At 30.7% G+C, this 27,580-nt stretch overlaps 3 protein-coding genes across 3 annotated transcripts; 1 reads left to right on the forward strand and 2 right to left on the reverse strand.

Moving 5' to 3' along the window:
- Positions 1–599: 599 nt before the first annotated feature.
- LOC130442672 (JNK1/MAPK8-associated membrane protein) lies at positions 600–2,737 on the reverse strand. Its single transcript, XM_056776986.1, has 4 exons — positions 2,345–2,737; positions 2,076–2,288; positions 1,854–2,023; positions 600–1,750 (listed from the first exon to the last, which is right to left on the reverse strand). The coding sequence occupies exons 1-4, from the start codon at positions 2,566–2,568 to the stop codon at positions 1,461–1,463; spliced, it is 897 nt and encodes a 298-aa protein (XP_056632964.1). The 5' UTR covers positions 2,569–2,737; the 3' UTR covers positions 600–1,460.
- Positions 2,738–4,207: 1,470 nt separating this feature from the next.
- Positions 4,208–8,519, reverse strand: LOC130442722 (uncharacterized). Its single transcript, XM_056777068.1, has 3 exons — positions 7,286–8,519; positions 4,697–4,875; positions 4,208–4,607 (listed from the first exon to the last, which is right to left on the reverse strand). The coding sequence occupies exons 1-3, from the start codon at positions 8,356–8,358 to the stop codon at positions 4,372–4,374; spliced, it is 1,488 nt and encodes a 495-aa protein (XP_056633046.1). The 5' UTR covers positions 8,359–8,519; the 3' UTR covers positions 4,208–4,371.
- A 3,054-nt stretch (positions 8,520–11,573) lies between these two features.
- On the forward strand, positions 11,574–27,276 carry LOC130442389 (nuclear pore complex protein Nup160 homolog). The gene is made up of 24 exons (XM_056776455.1): positions 11,574–11,924; positions 11,975–12,080; positions 12,131–12,338; positions 12,405–12,522; positions 12,663–12,855; positions 14,155–14,342; positions 14,401–14,555; positions 14,876–15,151; positions 15,210–15,358; positions 15,479–15,693; positions 15,808–15,980; positions 17,033–17,232; positions 17,291–17,467; positions 17,589–17,810; positions 17,890–18,008; positions 18,072–18,241; positions 18,298–18,402; positions 20,405–20,708; positions 21,667–21,869; positions 23,091–23,226; positions 23,418–23,600; positions 23,666–23,832; positions 25,584–25,823; positions 27,095–27,276. Exons 1-24 carry the CDS (start codon positions 11,840–11,842, stop codon positions 27,221–27,223), a joined length of 4,221 nt encoding a protein of 1,406 aa, XP_056632433.1. The 5' UTR covers positions 11,574–11,839; the 3' UTR covers positions 27,224–27,276.
- Positions 27,277–27,580: the final 304 nt, after the last annotated feature.

The raw sequence follows: 27,580 nt of genomic DNA on the forward strand, positions 1-27,580 counted from the left end.
TTTTTCCCAGATGCTGAATAAACACACATATATGTAATGTATCAAAATCTTATGACTTAAAGGTCGAAACGTCAAATTTTATCATATATCTACGGGGTGATTCATTAAGAATGTCCAATCTCTGAACTGTAGATTCTAGACCTCAAAATATGATGATTCTGCTCAACATGCCTTATGCAAATATTGTTAGTTTCCGAGATACGGTGTGTTCAAAATTTAAATTTTGATTTTCGCAATAATTTTTTGTATTCTCAATTTCTCTTTGGAAATTGGCAATCTTACGTTTTTTGGCATGAGAAATCATAATTTGCACTCTAATTTAACATTGCTAATAGAGGGCGCTAGTTACACTTGTTTGTGTTAATTAAATCAAAGTAAACTTTATTTTGGGTAAACTTACAACTAACATAATAAAAAAATATCGAAAAGCACTAAATTCTACAAAAAAAGTTACTCGGTATATATATATATATTTATATATATATATATATATATATATATATATATATATATATATATATATATATATATACATATATATATATATACATATATATATATATATATATATATATATATATATATATATATATATATATAGCTACACAAGTTGATAATTCTTCGGCAATGGTAGTGTTCTGCTAAGAAAACGACAAAACTTGGAAAAAGTTCATTGTTTCATGACGTCTCTGAAAAATTCATCGATTCTGCAGCATATTATAAGCATTAGTCGATCACTTAAGGATTTAGGACCTACCAGAGCTACACAAGTTGATAATTCTTCGTCAATGATAGTGTTCCACTGAGAAAACTTGGACAAAATCTCATTTTTGTGATGTCTTTTTGTGAAGTTTTTTTACTCTCCGAAAACACGTGTAGAAGTATCCAATTCCATGCAAGGATATAAGAGTTTTTTTCTATTATTGAACAAGGCAACATTTTTTTATGGAAGCACTCTACTATCATTATCTATTAATTTTGCACATTTAACTTGCATTGTTTTGCTAACAGTTCTGAAGTTAACAGAACAGCCAATTTATCAAAAACTTGCACATCAGAAAATTTGGTAACATAGCACTTAATTAGTACTTAATTTTCTGCTAATTTTGTTGTTTGCTCACATTACTCTGCTAACTATATAATGTGTTGACTACATCTCTAATAACAGTATATTCCTAAGAAGTCATCAATCTATACTAAATATTCACTACCTCATTTGTAAATAATTGAACATCTACACTACTACACAAAAAATAAAATACAAATAATGAACAACCATCAAATGTCAGTCTTCTTTTATTTATCAATTTGAGAGCAACAATTTCCCTTAATATCTCAATTGTCCAGGGAGAAGGACTCGAAATGATATTATCTCCATTCTAAAATAACTTGATCTATTTTTGGAGATTCAAAAGGAAGAAGACTTCAGTCAGACTTCCATTTTGGTATTATATCGTAGACTAAAATTGAAATCTGTTTGGATCTGTGAATCTTGCTGTTAATATATAAATAACAGCTGGCAGTGGAACCAAAAGAATGAACGATGCATGCAGAGGTGGATTTATAAGTTGAGTAATCGATATTATTCCATAAGCATGTAAACACCAATGTCCTATTAAAATCACAAGATTACGTGGTTCCACAAGTGTTGAAAGTATCAAGGATTCAATACTTTGATCCAATTTAATAGCAAAATGTGCTGCACAAGAAATCACAGATAGTATAAGTGTTAGATGAGGGAAACAATAATCTGAAAAAATTAAATTTCAATTAAAATCATTCTCTTCACACAAAATTAGTAAAATTTCTCATTAACTTGAAAAAATAGTGTCAAAAATGACATAAATACTTACATAAGAGTCCACCAATTAAGGCATGTATGACTATGAGAATAGGAATAAAATATAGAGCAGCATATATAGACATTTTACTTTGTCTCGGTAAATACTTTTTACATAACCATGGCCTATATATCAACATTAATACCATGCTTAAACCATAAAATAGAAAAATGGTTGTGTACCTAAAAAAATTATTTATTGCAATAGAAGGAATAATTCTGAAAGTAAACTCACAGAGGATACACGGCTTCTTGAGAACAATATATTTTCTTATCATAATTTGGTGAAGGATTATGAAGAAGTGTATACCAATCAGAGATACTTCTTACCCTACAACTGTATACTGTGAAACTACCTATTGGATGTGATAAAAGTAAGGACAGAAAGGCTGCTACAATGACTTCAATAAAAGCTGCTGAATGCAAAATAAGTATATCCTTAGTAAAACTGAAAACAATTATTAATGGTACAAATAGCAATAAATTAAAATTTGTACATATTACCTTCTTCTCATGGATAACATATCTATAAAGAAGCAATGTAAAACTAACATCACTAGAACAACGAATCCTAGGTATAACCAATCATAAAGTAGAGGATCATCAGTACATAATTCGCATATGTGTGAAGTTTCATTTCTTCGGAATCCTCTAGGACAAGGGCCACATTCACTTAACTGTGAATCTGATAATATTGTTCTACCACAATATAAGCCTGGACAAGACATTTTTCAAACTTGTTTGTTAGATAAAAAACTGAAGTGTGAAAATCATAATAATGTAATATTGGATTTAGTATAGCATAACCAGTGAAATATTTAGAAATAAAGTTAACCCATATATCGGATTTATTTACGTTTTGGAACACCTAACCTTAAATAAATTTTCATTATTGACATCTGATATTATGCGTTAAGGCAAGTTTACACGATTAAGAGAAGTCCATAGATAAACTAAAATGCACAAGGTACTTACAATAGATTTTTCAAAATTCATATACATAGCTAATCAATGTTATCCTTCAAATTATATTGTCTATGCTACCGGAGGGAAAATAAAAGTGGTATTCACATCTAGATTATCAAAATTGTTATGTATGTTGATATTTAGAGGCGTATTTATCATAGGGCCATGGCCCGGGGCACCAATGAGTCGAGCCAGTGCTGTCTCCATAGGAGCACAGGGAGACAGTAACAAAGCCTACACAGACACAAGTCTACGGGGCGGTTGTGGGCGGTTGTGTTATGCGATGGTCAGCCCGGGACGATGCTTGTACCAGCCTTAATAAAGATTGGAATCAGTTAATATCTTGAAGCTCTTCCCCACAAAAATGTTTGTATATATGTAAATATTTAATAAATGGTTTAATAAATTTTCTTAATTTATGGGGCGACAAACATAATCGGCCCAGTGCGTCAAATTTGTATTTTTCCATAACATCGCCAATGAAGTTTCAGAAAAATATATTTCCAATGTGACTGCACCCTAACACTTATACAGATGAATTTATAACAGTGGCGGCTTCAGGCTCCTAGTACTTGTGGGTATATACAACAGTTGTTAGAATCGTTATAGGAAATAAATAAATTCAAGCTTTCAAATTTTTCTCTTCTCTGCATAAACATATCGCCTTATCTACTGACTCTCTTTCAACCATATAGTCAATTAAAACCATATTCACCGACCATCCAATAGTCCAAAACATTCGCGACATCTACCAAACCCCCATTGGTCTTTATATAAAAGACTATCTCATCTTGCTTCCATCACACACTGAAACCGCTGGTAACGAATCTGCAGATCGCCATGCTAAAGAAGCGGCTAAGATTCCTCCTAAAATCCTAGTTCTGCTTGCCAATGATCTGAATTTTGACTTCAAAAACCTCATTCAAGAATCTTGATGCGATATATCGAGCAAGAGTTATACAGCATTACATAACATCCACCTATCTATTTCTCACCTAACCGTAAATTTTTTGAGTAGGAGAGAAGCTGTGACAAAAAGAAGACTTCGCATCAACCACACAAAACTTACTCACGGCTATTTGACCTCGTCACAAAGTCGTCCTGTCTGCCAAAGTTGTCATGTTCCTGTGTCTGTTAAGCACATCCTCACTGAATGCAGAGAATATTCTATTGCAAAACCTAACCAACCTCAAGGAGATACTAACTGCCGACTGCCCGACAGAAATGAAGAAAATCCTAGTATATCTTAAAGCCACCAAGCTGTATGAGAAAATAGAATTAATTTATGTATTGTTAGAGATTTTTCAACAGTCCTTTATATAACTTATGTATCATTTGATTGTTTTTGTGTGCCAATGACCAGCGCTGTCGAGGAACGTTAAACTGAAATAATAAAAAAAATTACCTGAATTAATAAAAACATTTTATTGTCAAATAATTTTATATTAGAAAATACGTTATTGATAAAAATAGACCAGAAATCAAAATTATTTTTCATAAGAATGCAAATGAAATTTGATGATCAGAATATTTATTTGATTCATATATTTTGGAAAAGTCCCAATTTACAATAACATAGGAATTGTCTTTAAGTAATCCTGCAATGAAATAACATCTCCTTCCGTAACGATTTTTAAATTATTTGCGCATATTCTAGTATTTATATGAGGATTATGAAGCTCAGTAATTTGTGTCGAACATGCTGCTGCAGGATCAGAGCTTGATCTCAAACTTCCGGACCAATATTCGTTTCCTGGAAGAGAATTTCCATCCCAAGCGTATGACACCACCAATAATTTGTCTGAAAAAGTAATATCATAATTGGTAAAAATGAGAAAATTCCTAGTCCTCTTAAAAGTGAATTTGTACAAACAAAAAAATTAATACTACCTTCATGTTCGTTTATTAACTTTTGATGTGGATGTCTATTTTGTATATGAATTCTTATTCCTCCATTTGGATGGTTTTCGATAGGAATTGCCTCTCCATTTCCGAAATCTCCACATTTTGTTTCGTTAATATAAGCAAAACATATATCGCTAATATGATGTAATTTCGGTCCCAAGGATCTATATTAATAACCAAAATATATCAATAATTTCGCCAAATATAGAGGACAAATAGGCTGACACGGAATTTAACTAAAAAATAAGAGACAAAAACTGAAAAGTTTCTCATTTAGTATCAAACTGATCCCCACCTTGGTATCACTAACAATAAACGTGAGTTAAACAAACTTTGCAATAAACCTTTTTCTAATACATAAATTATACACTCATATTTAGGTAATAGCATACGTTCTTTTTGATATCTTATAACCTCTTGATGATAAAAACCAATAGTACAATTAATTTATATTCATAAGAATTAATTTTAACCCCTTCACACATTTTTAGTCGTGAAGTAGTATTCAAAGCGTTCTATCATTTAGGGCCTTATCATACTATCGGATTGCGAACGTCTTTAAAGAGGAGCGCACGCGCAACGATCACACCGCGCGCGCAGAGAATTCGTTACAGACGCGCAACGAGATCGCTGCGAATAGCAGCTTGGACGCCATTTTGTACAGTGTATTTATTTAATATTGAAAACATACATTATAGTAATTACGAGACTTTCTTCATGGGTCACTAATAATCTTAAATGTGTGTCTTCATGTCTTAAGTCAGTTTGTATTAGATGCAACAACTCTTAAAATGTAGCTTGACTTTCTCAGGTAAATACGACAAATTAGTCGCTTTCTTTAATTCGATTAATTAATCCCCCCAAATTCGTTTTCGTCTCTGGCGTCTTCGAAGTGACAAAGCCAACAGGAGTGTTTCCTCCTCGGAATCCATTTTGTTGTGTGTATTATGCGCTATAAACACCCGACGAAAACGTTACATTTCTGCCACGCGCCGCGACACATTCTTAGATTCACATATATCAAATCAGTTTTTTCCAAAGTTACTAATGTTATTTCCATTACTTTATATTTATGGCGGCATAACCGGTTTTTGTTAACATCCAAATTTATTGTAAGGGGAATATTGTCTTTCAACAAATCGGAAATAACGGCTAAAATGTACGTGTTCGTGAAAACAATACATAGTTGTTTGTCAGGAGAATAAAAATATACAGGTTGTCCCATGACGAGTTAAAACTATCTGTATATGGCAAAATACATAGTAACATCATGAAAATTTTTACTTTTGGGTTTTCGGATACGATCTTTTTAACTAAAATATTTTCAAAGATGGACGACTTACGGTTCTACCGGAGGTCAACTGTAACTTTGTTATTTTAAATGGAAAACCCTGTATATTAATACATTTTTGAAATTACCGTAGAATTTTAGTATACTTTGGTCTAAGAACTTTTTTCGAAAAATGCATACTTTTTGAGTTATTAATTTTTTTGTAAAAAATTTGACTTTTGCAGACCCTTATAAATTATTTTTTACGAGGATACCCTTAAAGAAATGAAAATGGTTTCCGTTCGGTTGCTTTTAGCAAGGTCACACGTATTCGAATCTATGTTGAAAAATGTTTCATTTTATACAGGGTGTGTATAAAAAGTTTAACGTCATAAATATCAAATTATTATTATTATTATTTATTTAATGTGGTTACGAAGATTATATAAATAAATAAAATATAAAATAACCTTCAAACTACAAAAGAGAGTTGTTAGATATTTACTCGGACTAAACAACAGGGCTCTCTGCAGGGACTTCTTTAAAAGGTGAAAAATTCTGACTCTTTTTTCCTTATTCATGTTTGAATTCGTTTGCCTAATTCGTAAGCACATACTCTTAGGAACGCGGAGCACGACCTTCACCTTCCACGTTTAGAATTAGTTAAGGGCTCAATATTTTACAATGCAAAAAAATACACAATCACTTGCCAATTGAAATCAAACCGATATCATCTTTTCATACTGGTTTAATTTTTGCTATGGACTTATATACGACTCATATACTAATTATTACCTAATACTATTACCCATAATTTTGTTACTCATTGTGTTTTCTTCTGTATATTGAAATTTAGTTATGTTTATGTTTGTATTTTAGTTTTTACAAGCTTTTATCTACAAATTGTAAGAACTTTTTGACAATAAAACAGTTCTCTTTCTCTATGTGCTCAAAACATCGATTTAACCTTTGTGAAGCTTAATCTTTTTTTATCGAAAATTTGAGGATATGTCCTTTTATAAAAAAAAATATTAATTTTTCATTCGGTCGTTTATAAATATTTGTATTTCATTTTATCGTTTATCTCAACAAAAAGTTTATCTAAATATATAAGTATTCAAAAACTTAATTGAAATGGATGCATTATTTTTATCTTCGTGAGAAAAGTGACTTAGAAAGTGGCGATCCCTTGTTGCAGTTATTTCACGTTGTGTTTATCTCGACAGAATTGATTGATCATTCATTGTCAATAATTTTATATGGTGAAAGATGTTTGAGTCAATAATACAAAAAAAAATACTCACAATATTCTTGTAGCAAATGCGTCCATGAAAGCTTTATCTTGATGCGGAGAAATTTTCCAAACTCCCAATCCGATCCCGACAACATGTAGAAATGAAAATTTCGATGCGTTCTTTCCTCTTGTATTAGCTTCCCCCAACAAAGTATCAATCGATATAGTAAGTCTTTTGTAATAAAAAATATTATCAAAAATGTACTCATGTTTTAATAAAAGAACGTATCTGCCTTGCGTGTCATCTGCTTTCTTTTTTAACATCTCCTTATAATCCAAGCATTCTTCACCGTAAAAATCCGCGAATAATTTAGGTATACTGTTTATTACGAATTTACCAAAACCGTTTTCTTTGGTTTGCGATTGTTTAGAAAATATTATTTCTTGATTTTCGACAGCGTTGGTTTTTGGAAGTCTTGGACCTACGATTCCGATTATTATACCTTCTCCTTCGATCGCACTTCTATCTTCTTCGTAAACACCACTATTGCTTCGGTGACCTTTATTCATAAAGTGAGTATAAGAACTGATTGACAACAAAGACGATATTTTCAATTCATCGTAAGATAAATAATTATCTAATGTTAGAGGGGGTTTTTCATAGTCAGTTCCTATATTTTCCCAAGAACCTCTACCAAGAGTACCATCTAAAAGTAAATATTTATCATCGGGTCCTACAAACACCGCCGGTCTTTTCACTAACAATCTATTGATCAAGTCCATAACATTTTTGTTTTTATAATATTTTTGTTCTCTATTACTTCCATGTTGCCTTTTATATAACAGAAAATCACAACATAGCTTCAGTACCGATGCATGAATAACCGGGTAAGCGGAATTGATATTTCTGTTTAATACATTCTCGGATACCAAAAGTTTTAAATGCGCACATTTGTTTGTGGTAGTTGGGAATTTTAGAGGAAAAGCGTCACTCCTTTTAACTATATCATCCACGCAACATGTGGGTAAACTAGAGAAAGTCAATTCTTTTAACAAATTTAGTTCTTCTTTCGTCCATATTGGTTTTGGAGACCAATTTTCTAATGCCGAATTTGAGTTTGGTTTTCTTAAGAATTGATACATACCTGTGAAAAAGTCTTATTTTATTCACAAAATACTCAAGTAGAAGGCGTTGATTTTAGCAAATTAACATTTTCAGATTCGTTTTATATATATATATATATATATATATATATATATATATATATATGAACCACGACGTTTATATAATATGTACTGTAGATTTTTAAAATCGTTCGATGGAATAATACATGATAAGATGCGATAAAATTCGAAAAATCTACTTATAAATGACAAATATCTATGAATTATTGCTAATCTCTACTGGTATCAGAGCACTTCATTCCAATTCTGCTGAAATGATCATTACCACTGACGTCAATACATGGTAGATAAGCTTGTAAGCAGTTAACGGTATTCTTTCATATTTCTTTCTGTTATAAAATGTTTTTTGAAACTTATTACAAGTGGTGTACATAGTGTACTGATACTTTCATAAAATCACCTGACAAGCCATTTATTCACAAATCTAGCGCAAAAAAGAACGAATAAAGTTGTTACAACTTGCTGGAAGACATCCAGAGACTCTATCGATTGCAACTTCAATTTATATTTGAGAAGATCAAATTTATTTAAGTAAAAATTTTTCTAACATTATATTAAATATTTTGTAATCAAAAGAAAATAAATTTCTGATGCATTGATAGCCAAAACTATGAGAATTAAATAGCTATAATCGGAAGTTTACTATATAGTTACGTCATCGCAACTGATTAGTACTTCCTCTGGTTGGGAAAACATGACAAAAGGTTTAAATTTAATCAATTTCTTTTATTTCTATTATCGTTTTTAACACATAATGATAAAAAAGTTTTTGAGACTTATACGATGAATCTAAATCAATACTGTAAAATATTGTGCAATATCAGAGAGTTCAATGAACGTGGTGCAGATCTACGCCACGCCACATCAAGTATGAATGATGAAATTCGCTGCTATACAAAAACTCCTCTTCTTTTCATTTCATTTTTTACATATTTATAATAACTATATTTGATCAATTATTTCAAAATTATATAATGAATACATTATACAATGGGCATAGATAAATTATTAATTCATATCTGCAGCTCAGCCCTGTACCCACATCAAAAGGTCAATGTAGGTTTGCCTTTCATGTTTGCATAATTTAATAATTTAAGAAGAAACTTGATTATCCAGAATTTTTTTTTGATATTAACCAATTACTTTGTGAATTTGTAAATTATTATAATATGCAACTACTTGCTTTTTAGAAATGTTTCACGTTATAAAATTATAAGCACGTAAATATAACAAAAAATGTAATTAACTTCTTCTCACCAAGCAAAATTAACATCTGGAAAATTTACTTAACTATGGATTAGGTATCTGCATTACATTAAATGCTATTATTTTGATTTATTAGTTTTATTAAAAACTACAGTATTAGCTTGATCGAAGCACAACACGAATGTGAAATGGAAGATAGACCAATGTATACGCGGGATACTTTGCGGAAATTCCAGTTCATACGTAAATTAGTTTTCAGAAATTCATATTTATTTAATATTTAGTTGAACATACGACTGGACGTTAAAAAATAGAAGTAGAGTTTTGATTGATCAAGACACGTAAAAATACATTGAAACAGGGTCGCACTCGTTTTTATTATTTTTCATTTTTATACTAGAAATACAAATACTTATACAAATGTTGAATCAAAAGTATTGAATGGGAATATTTTTCTCAATATTACCTTCCTACAGTACTGAAATTTAGGCTTAAAGAATAAGTAATAATTACTTTTATTTTTCATAGAGGTAGGAACTAGGAAATGAAGCTATTCAATAATTAAGTACCTAACCAAAGGCGTCGTCAGCTTATGATTAAGGGGGGGGGGGGCAATGGGACAATATTATGAAGGATGAAAAATACGAACGCCTGGTACAGTCGAGAACATGAAGCGTTACACTTTGGAAGTCTTTAGCCCGATGACGATTGTAAAAAGAACGGTTCTAATATCAATATCACAATCCTTCGACATCACAATAACTTAATCAAAGTTTTAAACACACCAATAATTATTTATTTTAATAACAATAATATTTAATTAAAACATAACCTGCGGATATTTTTTGCAAAATTTTCAACCACTTTATCATTAAAATTATTCAGGTTTTTTTCACTATAGCTTTGTGTACACTCATCATGGCCATACCATTGAGGCGATCTTCTGCCGCGGTGTTTTAAGTCTTCTGAGGCTGCGAAAGGATCGCTCTACTGTACAGGTCGTGCATGGTAAAGAGCAATCAAAATTTTCAATGCTTTTTCCATTTCGGGAAAGAAGGAATTTCTTTTAGGACATCAACAACTTTAATTTGTCATGCGTTGCGGACTTTATTAATAGGTAAGGAAGTCAATTGGTCGTACGGCTTTAGGACTTTGGTCGCTTTGCGGCTAGCTACATTTGATCTCTATGGGGGAGCAACTGCCCCTTTACATCTTGAAAGAAAATGAGCTCTTAAAGCACGTTTCGGCAAACCAAAACTATGAATAATTATTTTTATTGTGTAACTCAAAGAGAAGTTTATTTGTTTTATCGTTTAACTTGAAAAGAAGTAGTTTTTGATTATTTTTTTTCAGTTAAAGAATCTTATTTGTGCCTTTCATTAGTATTTAAGAAGAATTTAAATATGTCGATATAGGTTTAGATTTCTAGAATTAAATTTTGACTGATAACTATTTGATCGATTAAGTACCTACCTAAGACTCATTTGTTATTCGATTTTATTATTATTTCACTATAATTGAACAAGATTTATGATAATAATCAAAAAAGCTTGCTTTTACATACAATTTTTTTTGTCTCTACCTATTAATACTGAGACAAAATCCGCAATAATGTAGGGTGTCGGGCCATTAGGTTAGATTAGGTTTGGCCACCTGGCAACCTGTTCTATGAATGCGTAACGCATTTATAGAACACAGTAAAATGACTCTATGAATGTTGAAATGAATTTTATTCAATTACTCATTATCGATAATGCTTTCTTTTCTGGAATTGCAATAATTTTAAAACTAGATTGATGATATATTCAATTACGAACCATTTCAAATGTAAAATTATGTTACTTCTAATCTTTTTATTTATTAATATTCATACTTATTCAATTTATCATTTTATTCTATTTGTACCTTTATTGCATATTTTTTTTTCGGAATATCTGTTTTGGAAGGAAATAAAAACTTGTTAGTAAATGAATGGGTAGGTACTAAATATTATTGTACAATTAATGAGAGGGTTTAAATCTAACTTCGTATGAATAAAGAGATATCTAGAGCGTAAGAAAATAATTATTTCTAACCCTATAGAACATTTTTTTTCAACTATACCATTGACTATACATAAAAAATGAAGTGGTAACCCTGAACTCAAATTACTATACGCGCCTAATTTTAAGGTTATGTATCTCATAACCGTATTTTAAAGAGCTTATTATTTTATTTGGGGCAGGATTTAAACATGACTGAATTTACTTTAAGTTATCGTGAAGTGATACCAGATCAAACAGTTTTCGAAAATTGGAAAGAAATAACTCTTACAACAGGTATGTTTCATTCATATAACTTTTCTAAGTTACCTATGGATTGTTTGTAGGAGGTACTCAAAGTACATTACAAGATATAAAAGTAGCAGAAAAATCTAATGGTTTTTGTTACGAAGATTCAACTAAACACCACACAAGAAACCGTTTTATCTACTGGTATTTATTATTCCTTATTTTGGGTGTATATAATAAAAAGTTTGTTTTAGGAGAATTAATTATGATGTATTGGAATTGGTAGAACACAGTTTGGACATAAACCTAACTTCAAACAGAGTGCGATACCGGTTTATAGACACACCTATATTAGATGGAGTTTCTATACATGAAACATATGAAAATATTATAGTTCTTGTACCAACAGTATGTAGTGTTCATCGTCTGATATTTCCACATCCTGATAGGTTTCATAGGCAGGTACGTTGCGTTATATTTAACTTGTTATTGCTTTTAGTAGTTTTTCAGAGTTGAATTTTATTGTAGGATGAATTTTTGGGAATTCATCCGGATCTTGCAGCTCCTTCTATATTTTTAAAAGCTTCACCAGTTGATGCTAGAAATCCTAATACATTTTATGTTTTCAACAACCCAACTACTGCCAGTGAGTAAATTATAATTGTATAATGTAACTTTCTTCTATTTATTTTTGTAAAAACAAAAATATTTCAACTTTTATATTATAAAAATGTAAAGTTGAATTTACAATTTATTGCTTTTTCCACACTTAATATTTATTTTTAGCTGATCAGTTACCAAATCTGGCTAGCTCTTATTTGCTGCCTGAAACTGAAGAAGCATTTTTTGTATTAGCATATCCATCTACGGAATTGTTATTAATAAAGCAAAATCCTGATAACGAACAGGTTGTATGTACTGAATTAAAAGGAGAATCTTTGGTACCCAGATTTTTATCAGGAATTGCTGAGAAATTTAGGTTAGTAGTCACCAATATAAACATGTAAAATGTTCTCTAAATAGTATGAAATATAATTTAGTTTTAAATACATTTATTGTATAGATTATATAGAAATATTAGAAAACCCTAAATTACTTATTAGTTATTAATTTAATCAATACGAATTAGTAACTACATATTATTAGTTTTCATATACATTTTAACAGTGAATATATTTTAGTTGTATTTTTGATTTGTTTTATAATCACTTTTTTATCCAAGCCAATCTTTGTATTTCTCAAAATTACAATGACTGGCTTGCATATGTGCAACTGGGACCATGAGAATATGCCAAACGGCTGCACTAGAAGTGATTCTAAGTAAGCCTATGGATGAAATACGAAAAAAATTCAGAATTGAGAAAAAATGTACCTCAAAACAATCTGTAAAAGCAAATGGGATCAAAATACCATAAGAGAAATGAACATAAATGTCATCAAATTGTATACAGATGGCTCCAAAAGAGCAGACAGGACTTGAATGGAAGTGTGTGGGTCCAGAACCAAATACTCTGCAGTAATACGTCAAGTATTTTTCAAGCAGAAATATTTGCAATTCAAAAATGTGTCCAATTCAAGAAATTATCACAAACAGATTATCTTCTTGTCCAATACCCAAGCAGCCATTAGAGCTGTAAGCTTCAATGTCATAAAAAAGTTTATTGAGCTAGATAAGAAGAATAAAGTCACCCTCCCATGTGTTCAGGGACACACTGGAGTGGAGAGAAATGAAATAGCTACCATTATACCTCTAAGCTCCAATGTCATAAGATCCAAGCTGGTTTGTGAATACCTGGACAAGTTAAATGAGCTAGGTAAAAAGAATAGTCACCCTCCAATGAGTTCCAGGGCACACAGGAATGGAGGGAAATGAAATAGCGTACAGAATTGCTGGAGTAAGAGTAGATAAACCTCTCATACGAACTGAACCCTTTTGAGGAATCGACTCCAGGACAATAGAGAAAACTCTAGAAATGAATAATAATATGAATAATAACAGGAATCTTGTCAGGGCATTGCCACCTCAATGGACATCTGAAGGTACTTTAGCAGATTCTGCTAAGTAAACTTCTATCCACATTGTGAGAGAGATTAGGAAATTGAGAGAATTACACCTGGGAGCGTATCAAATAGAAGATGAAGATCTCTAGCAGCTACAACCATCCCACATTCTGAATTTTCAAAAAGAGTGGGATTAATGGATCAATTTTAAATACTGTACAAAAGCAAGAACATAATTACAATAGATCCTTTGTTTAATTTCTGATTGTAATTTTAGATCTAGAAACTCAGATGGTGATGCAATAGTTAGTCTTCTTTTTTATATCGTGGATTATGAAACTTATGTGTTAACCCTAACAAGAGATGCACATTTGAAGTTTTGGTCATGTAGTAAAGGGCAATGTGTTGCTGTTATAGATGTGAGAGAAAAAACTGGTGATAATACAAAAGATCGAGTACAAGCAGGTACCTATTTATTCAGAAGAACATTATGATTCATGTGATTAAATTCATTTTATTTCAGCTATATTAAGAAAAGCAGTTGATGGTAATAGTGGTGAAAGTACTTTAGCCGTATTTTTGAATTACTCCAGTGGCTGTCAATTTCATATTTTAAATCCAGTGATAAGGGGACAGGAAATAACAATTGACAGATTAGTTACACTATATTCTCCTGAGGTAATTATTCTTAATATTCTATTTTTATTTAATTCTAAGTCGTACATTGTATGGCTGTTTGATTTGGGGTTATGACATATACTTTTTTATTCATGTATTTTTATCTTTTGTATTTCTCCAAATGTTTCATTTCTTATTCTATCTTTTTTGTTTTATTTTTTATTTTTTGAGGAATTTCATTTTCATTGCTTATATAAGATATACTTGATTTTGTTTAAATGTCCATGTCTCACAGCTAAAAGGCGTAGTAGGCTTCAATAATTATTTTTATTACAAATTTTTTTTATTCATTATTTTGATTAAGTTATTCTTCTTTCCAGAATGACCTTATTGATTTTGCTGTACAAACAAATCGTATTTGGTCAGTATGGCGATGTGAAGATGGAGATAGCATGGTATATACAGCTAGTCTTCCAGTTTCTCAACAATCTGGTGTTTTTAAATCTAGCAGCTGGTCTCCGGTTATACTGGAAACAATACCAGATGCCAATGAAGCTCCATCTAATGATGGAGAGAGTGATCCTAGGCAGGTTTATTTGCAATACATATTTCACCCTGGAAGGTTTCCATTACATATTATAAGCAAAGCACTTTCAGTAAGTTTCTTTGTTTTTTGTAATTTTCAGTTTCAATTATTTAACTTTCCAATTTCAGATTTATAAAAGATCAACTATATTATCTGATGCTCACATATCAGCTACAGCGTTAAAACAAAGAATATGCCTTGCTGTGGAAAATGAAATTCACAATGTGTTGAATGATTCAGTTGTTAACGATGAGGAATATTTAGAATGTGCAGAGTGGTAAGAAACAAACTTGAGGGCAATTTTATAATTTTAAATCATATTTTGAAGTAACACTATCACTACATATTAGTTAACAATAGAAAACTATATTATTTTAATTAATAAATTGGGTTTCAGGTGCTGGCAGAAATTTTATTCATGTTGTGTTCAGTATCATATCGCAAGTTTGAAACCATTGGGTTTGATGCTACTGCCATCTGTATCAGGTGCAGTGTTTCTAAAAAAATCAACTTTTTCGTTTCTTAGACCATTGGATCCCTTAGAACACATGACATTATGTAATGAAGATGTATATAGAGATCAGTTTGTTAATTTTTCAATGTTATCTGAAGGTATAAGTCACATCAATTATCTATGAATATAGAAAAAAATCTAAAAATTAAAAAAACTAATATTTTATTAATAAAAGTTGTTCTCAGGTTTAAATAAATTTTATATGGTTTTAGATTTGGAAACCACAGATGATGTAATGAAATTATTCCAAGTTATAGTGTATTTAGAAGAACAAATCAATCTTAACTTTCTACAAGCATTCGAAAAAGAACTTTTTAATCTTCAGCTACCAGATGTTGTGATGGAAAATCTATTGGAGAAAATCCAATCCGAAATGGATTGTCAAGTGAGATTTTTTGATATAGCTTTACAAAAAAATATTAATTTGATACAATAGACAGGCGACCTGAAAAAATGAACAAACTGGTAATCAAGAATATATTCCAGTATATAAAATATATTTTTAACCATGATGTGTGTTTATAAAGCTGCTATTTCAATTTTATGCAGTGTTGTAAAAACATATTGGTTCTTATTATGCAGATTTTTTATTGAAAAAGCTCATTCTATGTACCCCATTGTTGCTCTTATTGCCCCATTTCATGATCTTGGTCTGGTGGTGTCCACAATGTTTTAAAATTGGTTATCTTGCATCTAGAGGTGTTCAAACCATTATTATGTTTTCCATACTTACAAGGAATGATAAAAAATATGGTGAATAAATTTTTATATTAGCAATTCACATTCATATGTATTGAAGCAAACAGCGACAAGAGTTTGAATCAGTTTTAGCTTCTTAGTCTATTACTATAGTCATTTAAGTGATATTATGTTTGCTTTGTCTGTTATGAAACATAGATTTTGACCAATGCCATTAAGTTTTGTTTCAAGTTGCAAAAAACTGTCAAAGAAATTCACAAATTATTGAAATCTATACAATTTTGAGGACTATTTCAAATGGTAAGAATGATTTAAAAATGAAAATGAGTCAGTTAAAAACTAGTAACAGTCTTTTGACTGATCATAAACTTCTTGTTCAAATTGACTAATCTAGATCTTACTGAAGTACTTGAAATATCCCACGGGTTAAAACAGATGATTACAAGTGTCAATTTGCATCGAATTGAAAAATTGTCTTCCTCTTAAAAAAGCTTTTTGAATTTTTTTTTCATATTCACCAAATTTGAGATTATCTGAGCGCAGAGGGAGGCTATCATTTTCGCAGTTTCAACTTTGGCGCCCTATATAAAATGATGTTGAAGAAAAAACACTCTATTATCAAAAAATAATAAACAAAAAGTTTTATATGGAATTATAATTTAGAAAACGAGAAAAAAATTCAATTATGCGTCATTTCTAACCCTTATAATAGGTACTAGTCTTTCTTCTCTGTTCTAGTTTTCTTCTCATGTTTTGGAAATGCTTAACGATATTGGTGACTTGTACAAAGCTATGCACAAAATTTTGGAACTTTTGAGATATGAAAATACATTGGCTAATCCCGATAATGATATCAACCCTAATGCAATGTACCATTTTAGTTCCTTATTAGGTACTTCAGTGGTCGCCGAAAGTTTAAGACAACAATCTGAAAATAGGTACTAGTATTTAACTAAGTATTTTACTAATTCCTATAATAAATACAGTTATTTCTAGATTCCAAATATGTCGAAATTTACTTTTGATATGTAATATACTACTCAATGAAAAAAGTCTTGATTGGGGTGTATTAGAGGCCGTACGTTCAGTTTGTACTCCTGAAATAGTTGTGCTCACTCAAGCCAGTTATGTTGTGCTATGGTTATGTGGATTAACCAGTATAGCTAATTTACCGTAAGTATATTCGATATTTCGTTATTTTAACTTCCTCATCTTCTTTAAATATCTCCTCTCATCCACCATTTAACAAAAAATATCTGATTAAAATTAATTAGTATGAGTTTATTATTTTTAGGAGTCGAGAATCTTCAATAAATAGATTAACACCTCTCAAATTACCTCCTGTTTTAAATTTGAGACCGGTTAGTATGTGTAGTTCATTATTGGAACTTTTCATTTCATCTACTGGTGGACAGGAAGCAAGAAAATCATTTGCCAGAGTGACGTGTAGTGATGAAGCACTTGCCCATTGGCACCTTTCGTTGTTACCTTATTTGAATCATGTTCGACACATCATGTATCCTTTTAAAATAACTATAAAGTATGTTAAAAAAATGAGTTATTGATAAATCGTATCGTCCTTAACGAATATTTAGCTGGCCGATAAGTGGAGGTACAGTTCTAGCGGAATGGTTATTAGGAAGTGGTCAGCATTTATGGTTACAACAATATGTTAGACTTTTGAGCAACTGGTGCGAATGGAACAGTTGTACAAGTAAGTATATAACTATCTATTGTGGTTTATATAAATGAAATCTATTTAATCGTCAATTTCTAGGGAATTTTTTATTAGCTGCTGCATTTTTAACAACAGGCGAATACTACAAAGCTGAAGATTTATTTGAAACAGCAGCCAAGGGTATTTTTACTGACACTTTTTTACAAGAAAGGATTTTAAAAGGAAATGAAGACAATCCCACTAAAGCGTATATCGGTTATTATTTAAAAGTAAGATTTGTTACTATATCAAGTTATCTATAACTATGATTGAATATGTTTTTTAGGTTATTCAACTGTTTGAATTGCATAAAGCAAGAGATTGTGTTATTAGTGTGGCGAACACAGCACATGCAGCACTAAGTTCTGTAGAAACAGATGATCCATTATGGGTAAGATCAAATAATTTTAGTGTACAACTATCCGTAACTGTTTAAGAACACATAAAGTTTATAATAATTGAAGAGTCGCCATTTGGTCTAGAAGAGCGAGAGCCTCTCTTAATAAAACCATATCTTCAAATCACTGGTATATTTTAAAATTGGTCACTGAGTACATTGATAGCAATGTCACTGTATGCGTCTATATCTATATATCTATTTACTGTATATATACATGTTACAATTGAAATCTGTTTTCAGTTAATTATAGTTTTGACTAGGGAAAACTAGTTCTCACAAACTTCTTCAGTTAAAACTAGTGTCAATTCACTGCATACATGGAGGTATTTCTACCATTGGATGGAGTCCCAGATACAACTTTATCTCTTCGCAGTGCTACTGAAAAATTATCCACCGGCTCAGGTGGATGGCAAGGTTTCGTAAGATGCTCCTGAAAAAAATCTTGTGTTTCTAATCGCGGTTTATACAAAAAAATGATATGCCACGGAAGTTTATTTTAAAAACTTTGACTTTTAAGTGTTTTAGTAGAATGATATTGATAAACAATAAATTTTTCAACTGGGAACACTGTTTTCCATTAATGGAATTCCCCAATGAAAGCTAGTTTTAACTGAAAATTCCATTAAATGAGAAAAAATTACTGTATTCTAGTATTTCCAAAATTACCGCATATAAATATCCGTTACATAAAAATTACTATATTTTCAAAAGGAGCAAATATTGGCAGCAAATTTTTGTTTGTTTGGCAGATTCTATATACTATGCTGTTTTATCTAAACAAAGAATTAAGACGTAACTAAGTGTGACTAATATTGTTTTTCTTTGACTTGATTACTCACAATTACATTGTTTGACGCGTTTCGATAACCAAGTTATCATCTTCAAAGACTGGAAGTAAACTGGAATCTAATAACTTGACTTACTTTTATATTGAATTTTCCCACCAATAAATCTTCTCCCGCGAAAATTAAAACCAGCTGGAAAACCTCCTCGACGGGAATCTTCATATTTATTCCTTGACTACTAAACTATAGAGTGGGTTGTAAGGAATTGACTATTTATCCCTATTCATATTTTCGCGGGAGAAAGTTCATTGGTGGGAAAATTTAGGTTTTAGTTAACCTTCAGTCTCTGAAGACGATAACTTGGTTATCGAAACGCGCGTCAGACAGTGTAATTGTGAGTGTTGGATAAATTTCAGTATCAATGTCGCTAACGGTTCAAGAAATTTTTCAATAAAAATCATTTCTATAATAATATTGAACAATGTACTTTGATTTCTTTAACCCATAACTACATTATATCCAAAACTCCAAAACACCAAAAGATGGTTCAAAATTTTCTTTAGATTTACACACTTAGACACTGCACAAACAACGTCGGATGCGTTCTGATGACCAAGTGACCAAAAAATGAGAAAACCAAACCTTTCAGGTATATTTTATTACATCATGTTCGTGTCATCGAGGAGCTGGATTGCCTCTATGTTCATATGTTTCCAGAACCGCAGTCCCTTGCGATTTTTACTTTTCAGTTTGATTGTTTTTATCCATATTTTTGATAGTTCCATAATGTCTTTAGCTTATAAAAGAAATTTGTAAAAATCAATACACTCATAATCTTAGAAATTGAATTAAATTTTAGTTACTGACGAGATTGTATCTAGGCTTCGTTCCTCACAGTTGTGAAATTAATGAGAATATATTCTCTACATTGGCATTATGAGCCGGAATAGAAACAGCAGTTCCGAATATAAATTAGTATACTCAAAGTTGATTTGATATTAAAAGCTTATCTGGTTCAGCTATGTTTTGGTTAAAAGCTTTCCATAACGCTTTATAATTTGAACCTTTGGTCAGATTTTTAGTGCATAGGACTCACTGTGCATCCGTAAGAGTAATTGACCGATATTTAATCTCCTAATTCAAATAACAAACCAATTTATCTTGTGACATTATATCTGTTGGAATTTTTTAATCGGTTTATTTTTCAGGCAACGTTGTATTCAATAAAATTCAAACATCATCTGGCTTTAAAACATTATGAATTAGCATTCGACTCACTCAACTCAAATCCAGATCCGGATCGTAAGAAGGATAATCTAAGGGATTTAGTTAAAACGTTATTGGATGAAAAGAAATTAGACGTTTTGTTGAATTTCACATATGGTAGCATGGACGAATTTTTTACTAACATATTATTAACAAGAGCTAGAGCTACTGACGCAGTTAATAATATATTTTATGATTTTTTGTATTCGTATCAGATAAAAAGAGGACCTCTTTCTCACAGATTAGGTAAGCGTATTAAATCTAAGATGTTCTTGATAAGAGGATCCTTCAAAATTTCTATTTTTGCTTGTTACACCCTCAAAAGTTTTTATTTTTATTTTATTTTTTTTCGTTTTATTATATGCCCGGCCCAGTTGAGTCTTTGTGCTTTTATGTATCTCACTATATTTTCCTTCTCCAGCTGTTTCTCTATTTCTTCGTTTTTCTTTGCCCTTCTTTCTCCCTCCTGTGTTATGTTTGGACCTGTTATACTTCTCGTTATCGTTTTCTCGGTTCTTTAAGCTATTCTTACTTTTTATTGATTACTGTTATTTCCATCGCATACGTCATCACTGGTCTTATCAGAGTTTTGTACATTTCTATTTTGTTTTTAATAGGATTTTGTTTCTTTCCTATAATTGATACCCTTTGTATCCTTTCCTTTATCCTGTCTCTTGCTGTTTGTCCCAAAGTTATTTCTAGATAGTTAAAGGTTAAAATTGTATTTGACAGTTTTCAGTTGGTTTGCTCTCTCTTCTTGCTTCTTCTAATTTGTTGATCGCCTTTATTAATTACCTCTGTCCATTTACTATGCTAGTTACATACTTGCGTATGCTAATATCTGTGTTACTTCTGTTATAATGTTGTTATTTTGTAATCCTGCGTTTCTCACAATGCCTTCCAATATTATATTGAATAATGTTGGTAACATTGGGTCCTTCCTGTTCTTCCTGTTTGACACCTTTATTTGTGTGTGTCTTTTGTGATGTTGTGCCTTGGAATCTCACTTTAATGTCACTCTTATTTATTATTATTTCTATTAATTTTTTAATTTTCTTGGAATTCCCTGTATTTCTAGTTCTTCTGTTATTTTCTCTCTTTTTACTGAATCGAAAGCACTTCTTAAGTAAATAAAATGTCCAAAATTTTAAAATTATTATAGAAACTAATAATTTATATTGATCGATAAAAATAAATGTTTTAGCTGCATCAGTAATGTACGAACAGGCTTTTAGATTAAATCATGTAAACAGTGTTGATGCATTGGAGAAACAAGTAAAATGTTATTTGGCAGCCAAAAATGTTTTGCATCTATGTAAGATCGAACATGCTTGGGTGGTTAGACCAGCCGATCCAGACGAAGAAGACGAAGTTGTTTACATACAACCATTGGCTGGTTCAAACAAGGTAATACTGATATACAAAACCTTGAAGTTATTTCATCGAGTTCAGTCTCTCTTCAAATGTATGAAAAATAAATGAATCGTTCAGAAGTTGGAAAATTTGTCTTGTAAATGAAATATTTCACTTGAACATATCACTGCTGACCTTGTCTTATCTTATCCTGAATTCTCATGACATTTAAATACTGTGTTTTGGAGACTCATCGAGGACGTTGTTTGGGTATCCTCACTACCAATAACGATAGAAGAGCTGAAGGAACAGATCAGTGATGCATTGTTTGAATCACTGTAACTAAAGTGATACAAATAATTTATTTGAGACATAAACCTTAAATTTCAATCTACCTATTTAATTTCCAATAGAAAAGTCCCATTAATTATTATAAACGCGACTGTTTATTGGATTCTTATCGCAATCCTTAAGAACCCTAATTTTTGTTTAATTTTATTAGGATTCAAATCGATCAGTATCAAAATAAGAGTGAGGAGGTTTGACTGCACAAAAAAAAAGAATTTTCAAATGATGACTAACTATTTGTGACAATGCTAATTTTGAGGAGTTCCTTCTGATGGTCGGAGGGTTGATAATGAAGCAAGAAACAAAATTTAGAGAAACAAGAAAAAATGATTGGAATGCTTGGAAACTTTCAATCAATTTTAAAACCTCCTCGTTCGACTACATTTTCACCAACTGCTGTGTAAATAATAAATGAAGAACCGAACACAAAAACAGTCGAACCAAGCCACTCGGTAGCTGTATGTCTATAGATATGTTTACGTAGACAACCTTAGACACGTTTCTGATACCAAAATCGTGCAACATGTCTTCTAGTGTGTACAAGCCTTCATAGTACCAGATAATTTTGAAACTTACATTTATTATGATTTTGAATAATTTACAAAACTCCATTCATCTACTTGGAAAATATTTCCTCAATTCTTTTTATTTAAAATAAACTATAACTATTTTTTTGTATATATTTTTAAGAACTAGAATAACGCAGCTTGTGGCACTTTGAAATTAATCAGCAAAAGCAAACAAGGACCAAAGACAAATTTTGACTCACAAATGTCCAATTCCGCTCTGGTAAATTGGAGTGAAATAGTTAAATTTATCATATTTATCATATTCCTATGTTCTGTAATTTTTTTGCAATACTGTATAATTGATATTTTTGAATAAATTTGAAATTTTTTATATGAACCTTGTATTATATTTTTTTAGGAAATGAAAGTTTTCAAATTAAGAAAACAAGTGGAAGTAGTTGATATTGAAACAGTAGAGAAAGAATTAATTTTTGCAAGCGCTAAACTGAAATTGGCAAGATTCACTTCAACTTCATCTCCAGTTAATATTACCAGTAAGTTTTTATCACAAATTTTTCAGATTTTTTGAGTGATTGTTGTAATTAATTCTATTTAAATCTAGATTTCTATAATTAAAAAAAAGAAGTGTTACCAAATCTCATATACACATATTATGCTATTCTTGTTTTCCTAAATCAAAACATCTCTAATGTTAACAAATAAGCAGAGAAAGTTTCGTTTGCAGGCCCAATAGAATTAGTATCTTCATTGAATGCTGCTGGATTGTTCAAAACTTCATTGGACATTTGTACAACTTTTGAGTTACCTTACACAAGTGTATTTGAAGTATTAACGAAACATTGTGTCATACTCTCAGAAGAAGAAAACCCTAGTGCCTGGAATTGGTTAGTGGAAAATGATTTACAAGGTAGTAAAATAAATGTAATGAAAACAAAAGAAATAAAAATAACGTTTTATTCTTTTTATTTCCAGATCTTCCAGTGAATAGAGATAGTGCTGCTGCTGTAGTTTGGCAATTTCTTCGAGATTGCTTGGAAAAGTACGAAGAACCCAATATGACTACACTACATTATATTATTGCTAAAAAGATTGTTAACATGAGAATTTTCTTTCCACATTGGCTTGTGGCTTCCTATAAAGTAAGTAGATTAGAAACAATAATGTAAAAATTTATTTCCATTTAAAAAAAGTATACAAAAACATTTTAGAAGATATCCTGTGAAATGTATGCCTGCTGTACAATAGCAGTTTATGTTAGTTAAAGTGTACTACAGACGATTCAAAGTTATACGTTTCCTTTTCAAAATTCTAATTATTCTGGAGCAATATAGTGACAGCCTGAATAACATAAAATTATTTTCAGAAAATCACAATTTAAAACTAATTGCAAAGTTACTGTTTTTTGGTTGCAGCAGACAACAGCTAACTTATGTAACTAGTAATTTCGGCATAAATATTGATAACGAAAACATACCAATAGTAAACGAAGCAAAAAACTTTGTAACACTTCTTGATTACGGAGATATAGTTTATTCTAATTCGATAACTGTTGCAATTTCTAACTCTCTTAAAAAATTGCTGCATGCATTTTTCGTTTAATTTACCCAATCGAGATCACACCCCCACTTAAGCAGAAATTCCATTATTTAGAACTTTGATCTCAGTTGAACTTTCTATACTATTACCGAATGGCATCTTTTATTTTCTGTTTCATGTCTATAGTACTTTGTTGCGGTTTTTGGATGTACAAACTATTTTGTCTTTATACACTTTTACTCTTTTTATGTTGTTATACAGTGTCTATTGTAGAAGTAAACTGTCATTTATCGTCACAGACTGTCTTTTACAAAAACATTTTTATGGGAAATTTATGGCTTTGATCGCATTAAAACTTTCTGTCATTATTGAATGGTTTGCAAACTTTTATTTTCTGTTTAATGTCTATTCTATTCCATATCAAATAAATTGTCATTTGTTGTTATAGACTGTCTTTCACCTAAATAAACTGTCATTTGTCGTTAGAAATTGTCTTTCACATAAATAAACTGTCATTTATCGTCAGAGACTATCTTTCTCATAAATAAACTGTCATTTGTCGTTAGAATCTGCCTTTCTCACAAATAAACTATCATTTGTCGTTATAGAAATTTATGGCTTTGATCGCATGAAAACTTTCTACGTCATCATTGAATGGTTTGCAATCTTTCAATGTAAAAACTATTTTATGTCTTTGGAGATTGTCTTTTAGAGAAATAAACTGTCCTGTGTTGTTATAGACTATCTTTCACAAAACATTTTTATAGGAAACTTTATTGGAGTGGAAGAAAGTCCTTCAAGAACTCCTACAATCCACCAATGGGTCCAGAACCCATTCTTAGTGTAGCCAAAAGTGTTTCTATCACGACTCTCAATGGTCTGCTAGCAAAAAAGTCTCTGCAGAGATGGTTAGAGACAATTGTAGAAAATTTAGTTATAACTTGAATCTTGGTTCAAAGTGGAATAGGTTACCGTAAAAATCTAAAAACCTCTCATTTAAATCTTTTTGTGTGTAGATAAAAAAGAACCTTCTAAGTTGGCAAATAGGGCAATAATACTAAAACAGATGAAAGGTTACATTACAGGAAATTTTATTCTGCTGGTTTTGTTCTCGTTACAGTTCTGGTTCTATTCTAATTTCATTTGCATCACCTCCCCTTGATTGAATGCTTTCCTCGCTCGGTGCTCTGATATATTTATTGTATACCTAAAACAAATGTCATCTCTGCCTTGTAACGTAAGACCAAATCGTGCTCTTATGTAAACCATTTTTTTAATCACTACAAAGCCCATTAGTCATATTTTTATGTTATTTTTTATGATGGCAGTAAAGTTCTTTCATTTAATTTTATAGGTGAGGAACCCCGCAGAACTGCTAAGATTATTACATTCGTCTGGAAGACTGGAAGAGGCTATTGAATTCGTTAATGAATATATACTAGCCGCTTTGGGATACGGTAAAGAATTGTTCGGATTCGCACAATCACTAGGACCTACGTCACCGGCGTTTTGTTTGCCAGTTTATGCTATCCAACGATTAATTGACGAACTTGATATTCAAAATTCAAACAATATAGAACAACCATATTTACAGGTGAGATTCAATTCAATATCTAATGAAGTACAAATCAAATGAAATTCATATAAAAAATGTTCCAAGGTGGTTAAAAGATTTTATTTCTGTTGTTATTATAGACTGTCTTCCACATAAACTGTTAATTGTCGTTATACACAGTTTATTGTAGAAATAAACTATCATTTGTCGGTATAGAGTGTATTTGGTAGAAGTAAACTTTCATTTGTTATTTCCAGACTATTTTATATAAATAACCTGTCATTTGTCATTATACATTGTCTATTGTAGAAATAAACTGTCATTTGTCGTTATAGACTGTCTTTTACAAAAAGATTTTTATAAGAAATTCATGGCTTTGATCGTATTAAAACTTTTATTTATCATTTTATTATTGAATGGTTTGCGACCATTTATATAGTACTTTGTTGCGGTTTTAGTTTAATGTACAAACTATTTTATGTCTTTAGAGACAGTCTTCTACAGAATTAAACTGCCATTTGTTCTTATAAACTGTATTTCACATAAATAAACTGCCATTTGTCATTATACATTGGTTATTGTAGAAATAAACTGTCATTTGTCCTTATAGACTCTTTTTTACATAAATTAACTGTCATTTGTCGGTATACACAGTCTATTGTAGAAATAAACTTTCGTTTGTCATTTCCAGATTATTTTACATTAATAACCTGTCATTTGTCGTTATACACTGTCTATTGTAGAAGTAAACTGTCAATTGTCAACTAGCAGGGCAGGATCGATGAGATCGTTAGAGACACTTGAATTGAGACAATTGTAGAAAATACTAAATCATCTCAAAATTTAATCATAAATTGATTTTCTTTAATATGTAAATGTAATTTATACTTGGTGGTAGGACAGGTTTAACCAACACAGGCCGAAAATGTATATTAATAGTTCAATCTTGGGATGTGCAACCTATATATTTGACCCTTCTATATTTTTCTGCAATATCTTCTATGTTGTGACATTTGAATGAGGAAATTTGTCAACCTTTTCTAATAACTGTTCTATGATTGGTTAATACACTATGTATCTTACTCTAAATCTTGAGTTCAACGAAAACGTTAAGATTTGAGTATCCCTATCGACTAAAAATTAACATTGATTGTTGCTTATGTTAATATTAAAGGCAAAGCTGATACTAATTATCAGAACTTTTGTTTACTATACAAACTATATTAAAACTTAGTTCCATTGGAAAATATCTATCAGCTATGCTAAATCAAAAGTGGAGATTATTTTTAAGGATTTCAAATTTATTTTAGGCATATAACAATTTGAAATCGTTGTTCACCAAGTACTTAGAAACCGCAACCCGAGTATCAAACCAGATGTGCCAGACTAAGTTAACTTCAGGATCCCTCAAAACAAATCTTCCTTCAGATATTAGATAATATTTACCTTATAATTACACTTTTTATAATCAATAAATATTTTTTAAGTAAAATTACTTGTTTTAAAAATATACTCCTCTCCCAAGTACATAAAACTGAACATTTTATTTTTTGGTGTTAGAGAATTATGTGAAAGTTCTGAATTCATAATATCCCTATGATTTTCTACAAGTTTGCGAGATTTTATACGTTCATGTCAGCAGGAACTTGAAACTAATAAAGCCTAGTAATAAAACTTAGAAAAAAATAATCCTAATTATAAACCCGATCACTGTTTGTCTTTATTTATAATTGAGTTGCCAAAACATTACATAAGGGGAGGGAAAATGATTAAAAACATAAATTGAACTTTCATTA

The sequence above is a fragment of the Diorhabda sublineata genome, chromosome 4 (assembly GCF_026230105.1).
Source record: "Diorhabda sublineata isolate icDioSubl1.1 chromosome 4, icDioSubl1.1, whole genome shotgun sequence".
NCBI classification, from domain to species: domain Eukaryota; kingdom Metazoa; phylum Arthropoda; class Insecta; order Coleoptera; family Chrysomelidae; genus Diorhabda; species Diorhabda sublineata.

Excerpts from the sequence above, each read along its gene's own strand:
- LOC130442389 (XM_056776455.1), top strand. The coding sequence starts at position 11,840 with ATGACTGAATTTACTTTAAGTTATCGTGAAGTGATACCAGATCAAACA. Across the intron at positions 12,523-12,662 it reads CAACAACCCAACTACTGCCA|CTGATCAGTTACCAAATCTG; the intron begins GTGAGTAAATTA and ends ATTTATTTTTAG. Across the intron at positions 21,870-23,090 it reads CATTGGCTGGTTCAAACAAG|GAAATGAAAGTTTTCAAATT; the intron begins GTAATACTGATA and ends ATATTTTTTTAG.
- LOC130442672 (XM_056776986.1), bottom strand. The coding sequence starts at position 2,568 with ATGTCTTGTCCAGGCTTATATTGTGGTAGAACAATATTATCAGATTCA. Across the intron at positions 2,289-2,344 it reads ATGTTATCCATGAGAAGAAG|TTTTACTAAGGATATACTTA; the intron begins GTAATATGTACA and ends AATTGTTTTCAG. Across the intron at positions 1,751-1,853 it reads CTTAATTGGTGGACTCTTAT|ATTATTGTTTCCCTCATCTA; the intron begins GTAAGTATTTAT and ends TAATTTTTTCAG.
- LOC130442722 (XM_056777068.1), bottom strand. The coding sequence starts at position 8,358 with ATGTATCAATTCTTAAGAAAACCAAACTCAAATTCGGCATTAGAAAAT. Across the intron at positions 4,876-7,285 it reads GCATTTGCTACAAGAATATT|ATCCTTGGGACCGAAATTAC; the intron begins GTGAGTATTTTT and ends TTATTAATATAG. Across the intron at positions 4,608-4,696 it reads GTTAATAAACGAACATGAAG|ACAAATTATTGGTGGTGTCA; the intron begins GTAGTATTAATT and ends TTACTTTTTCAG.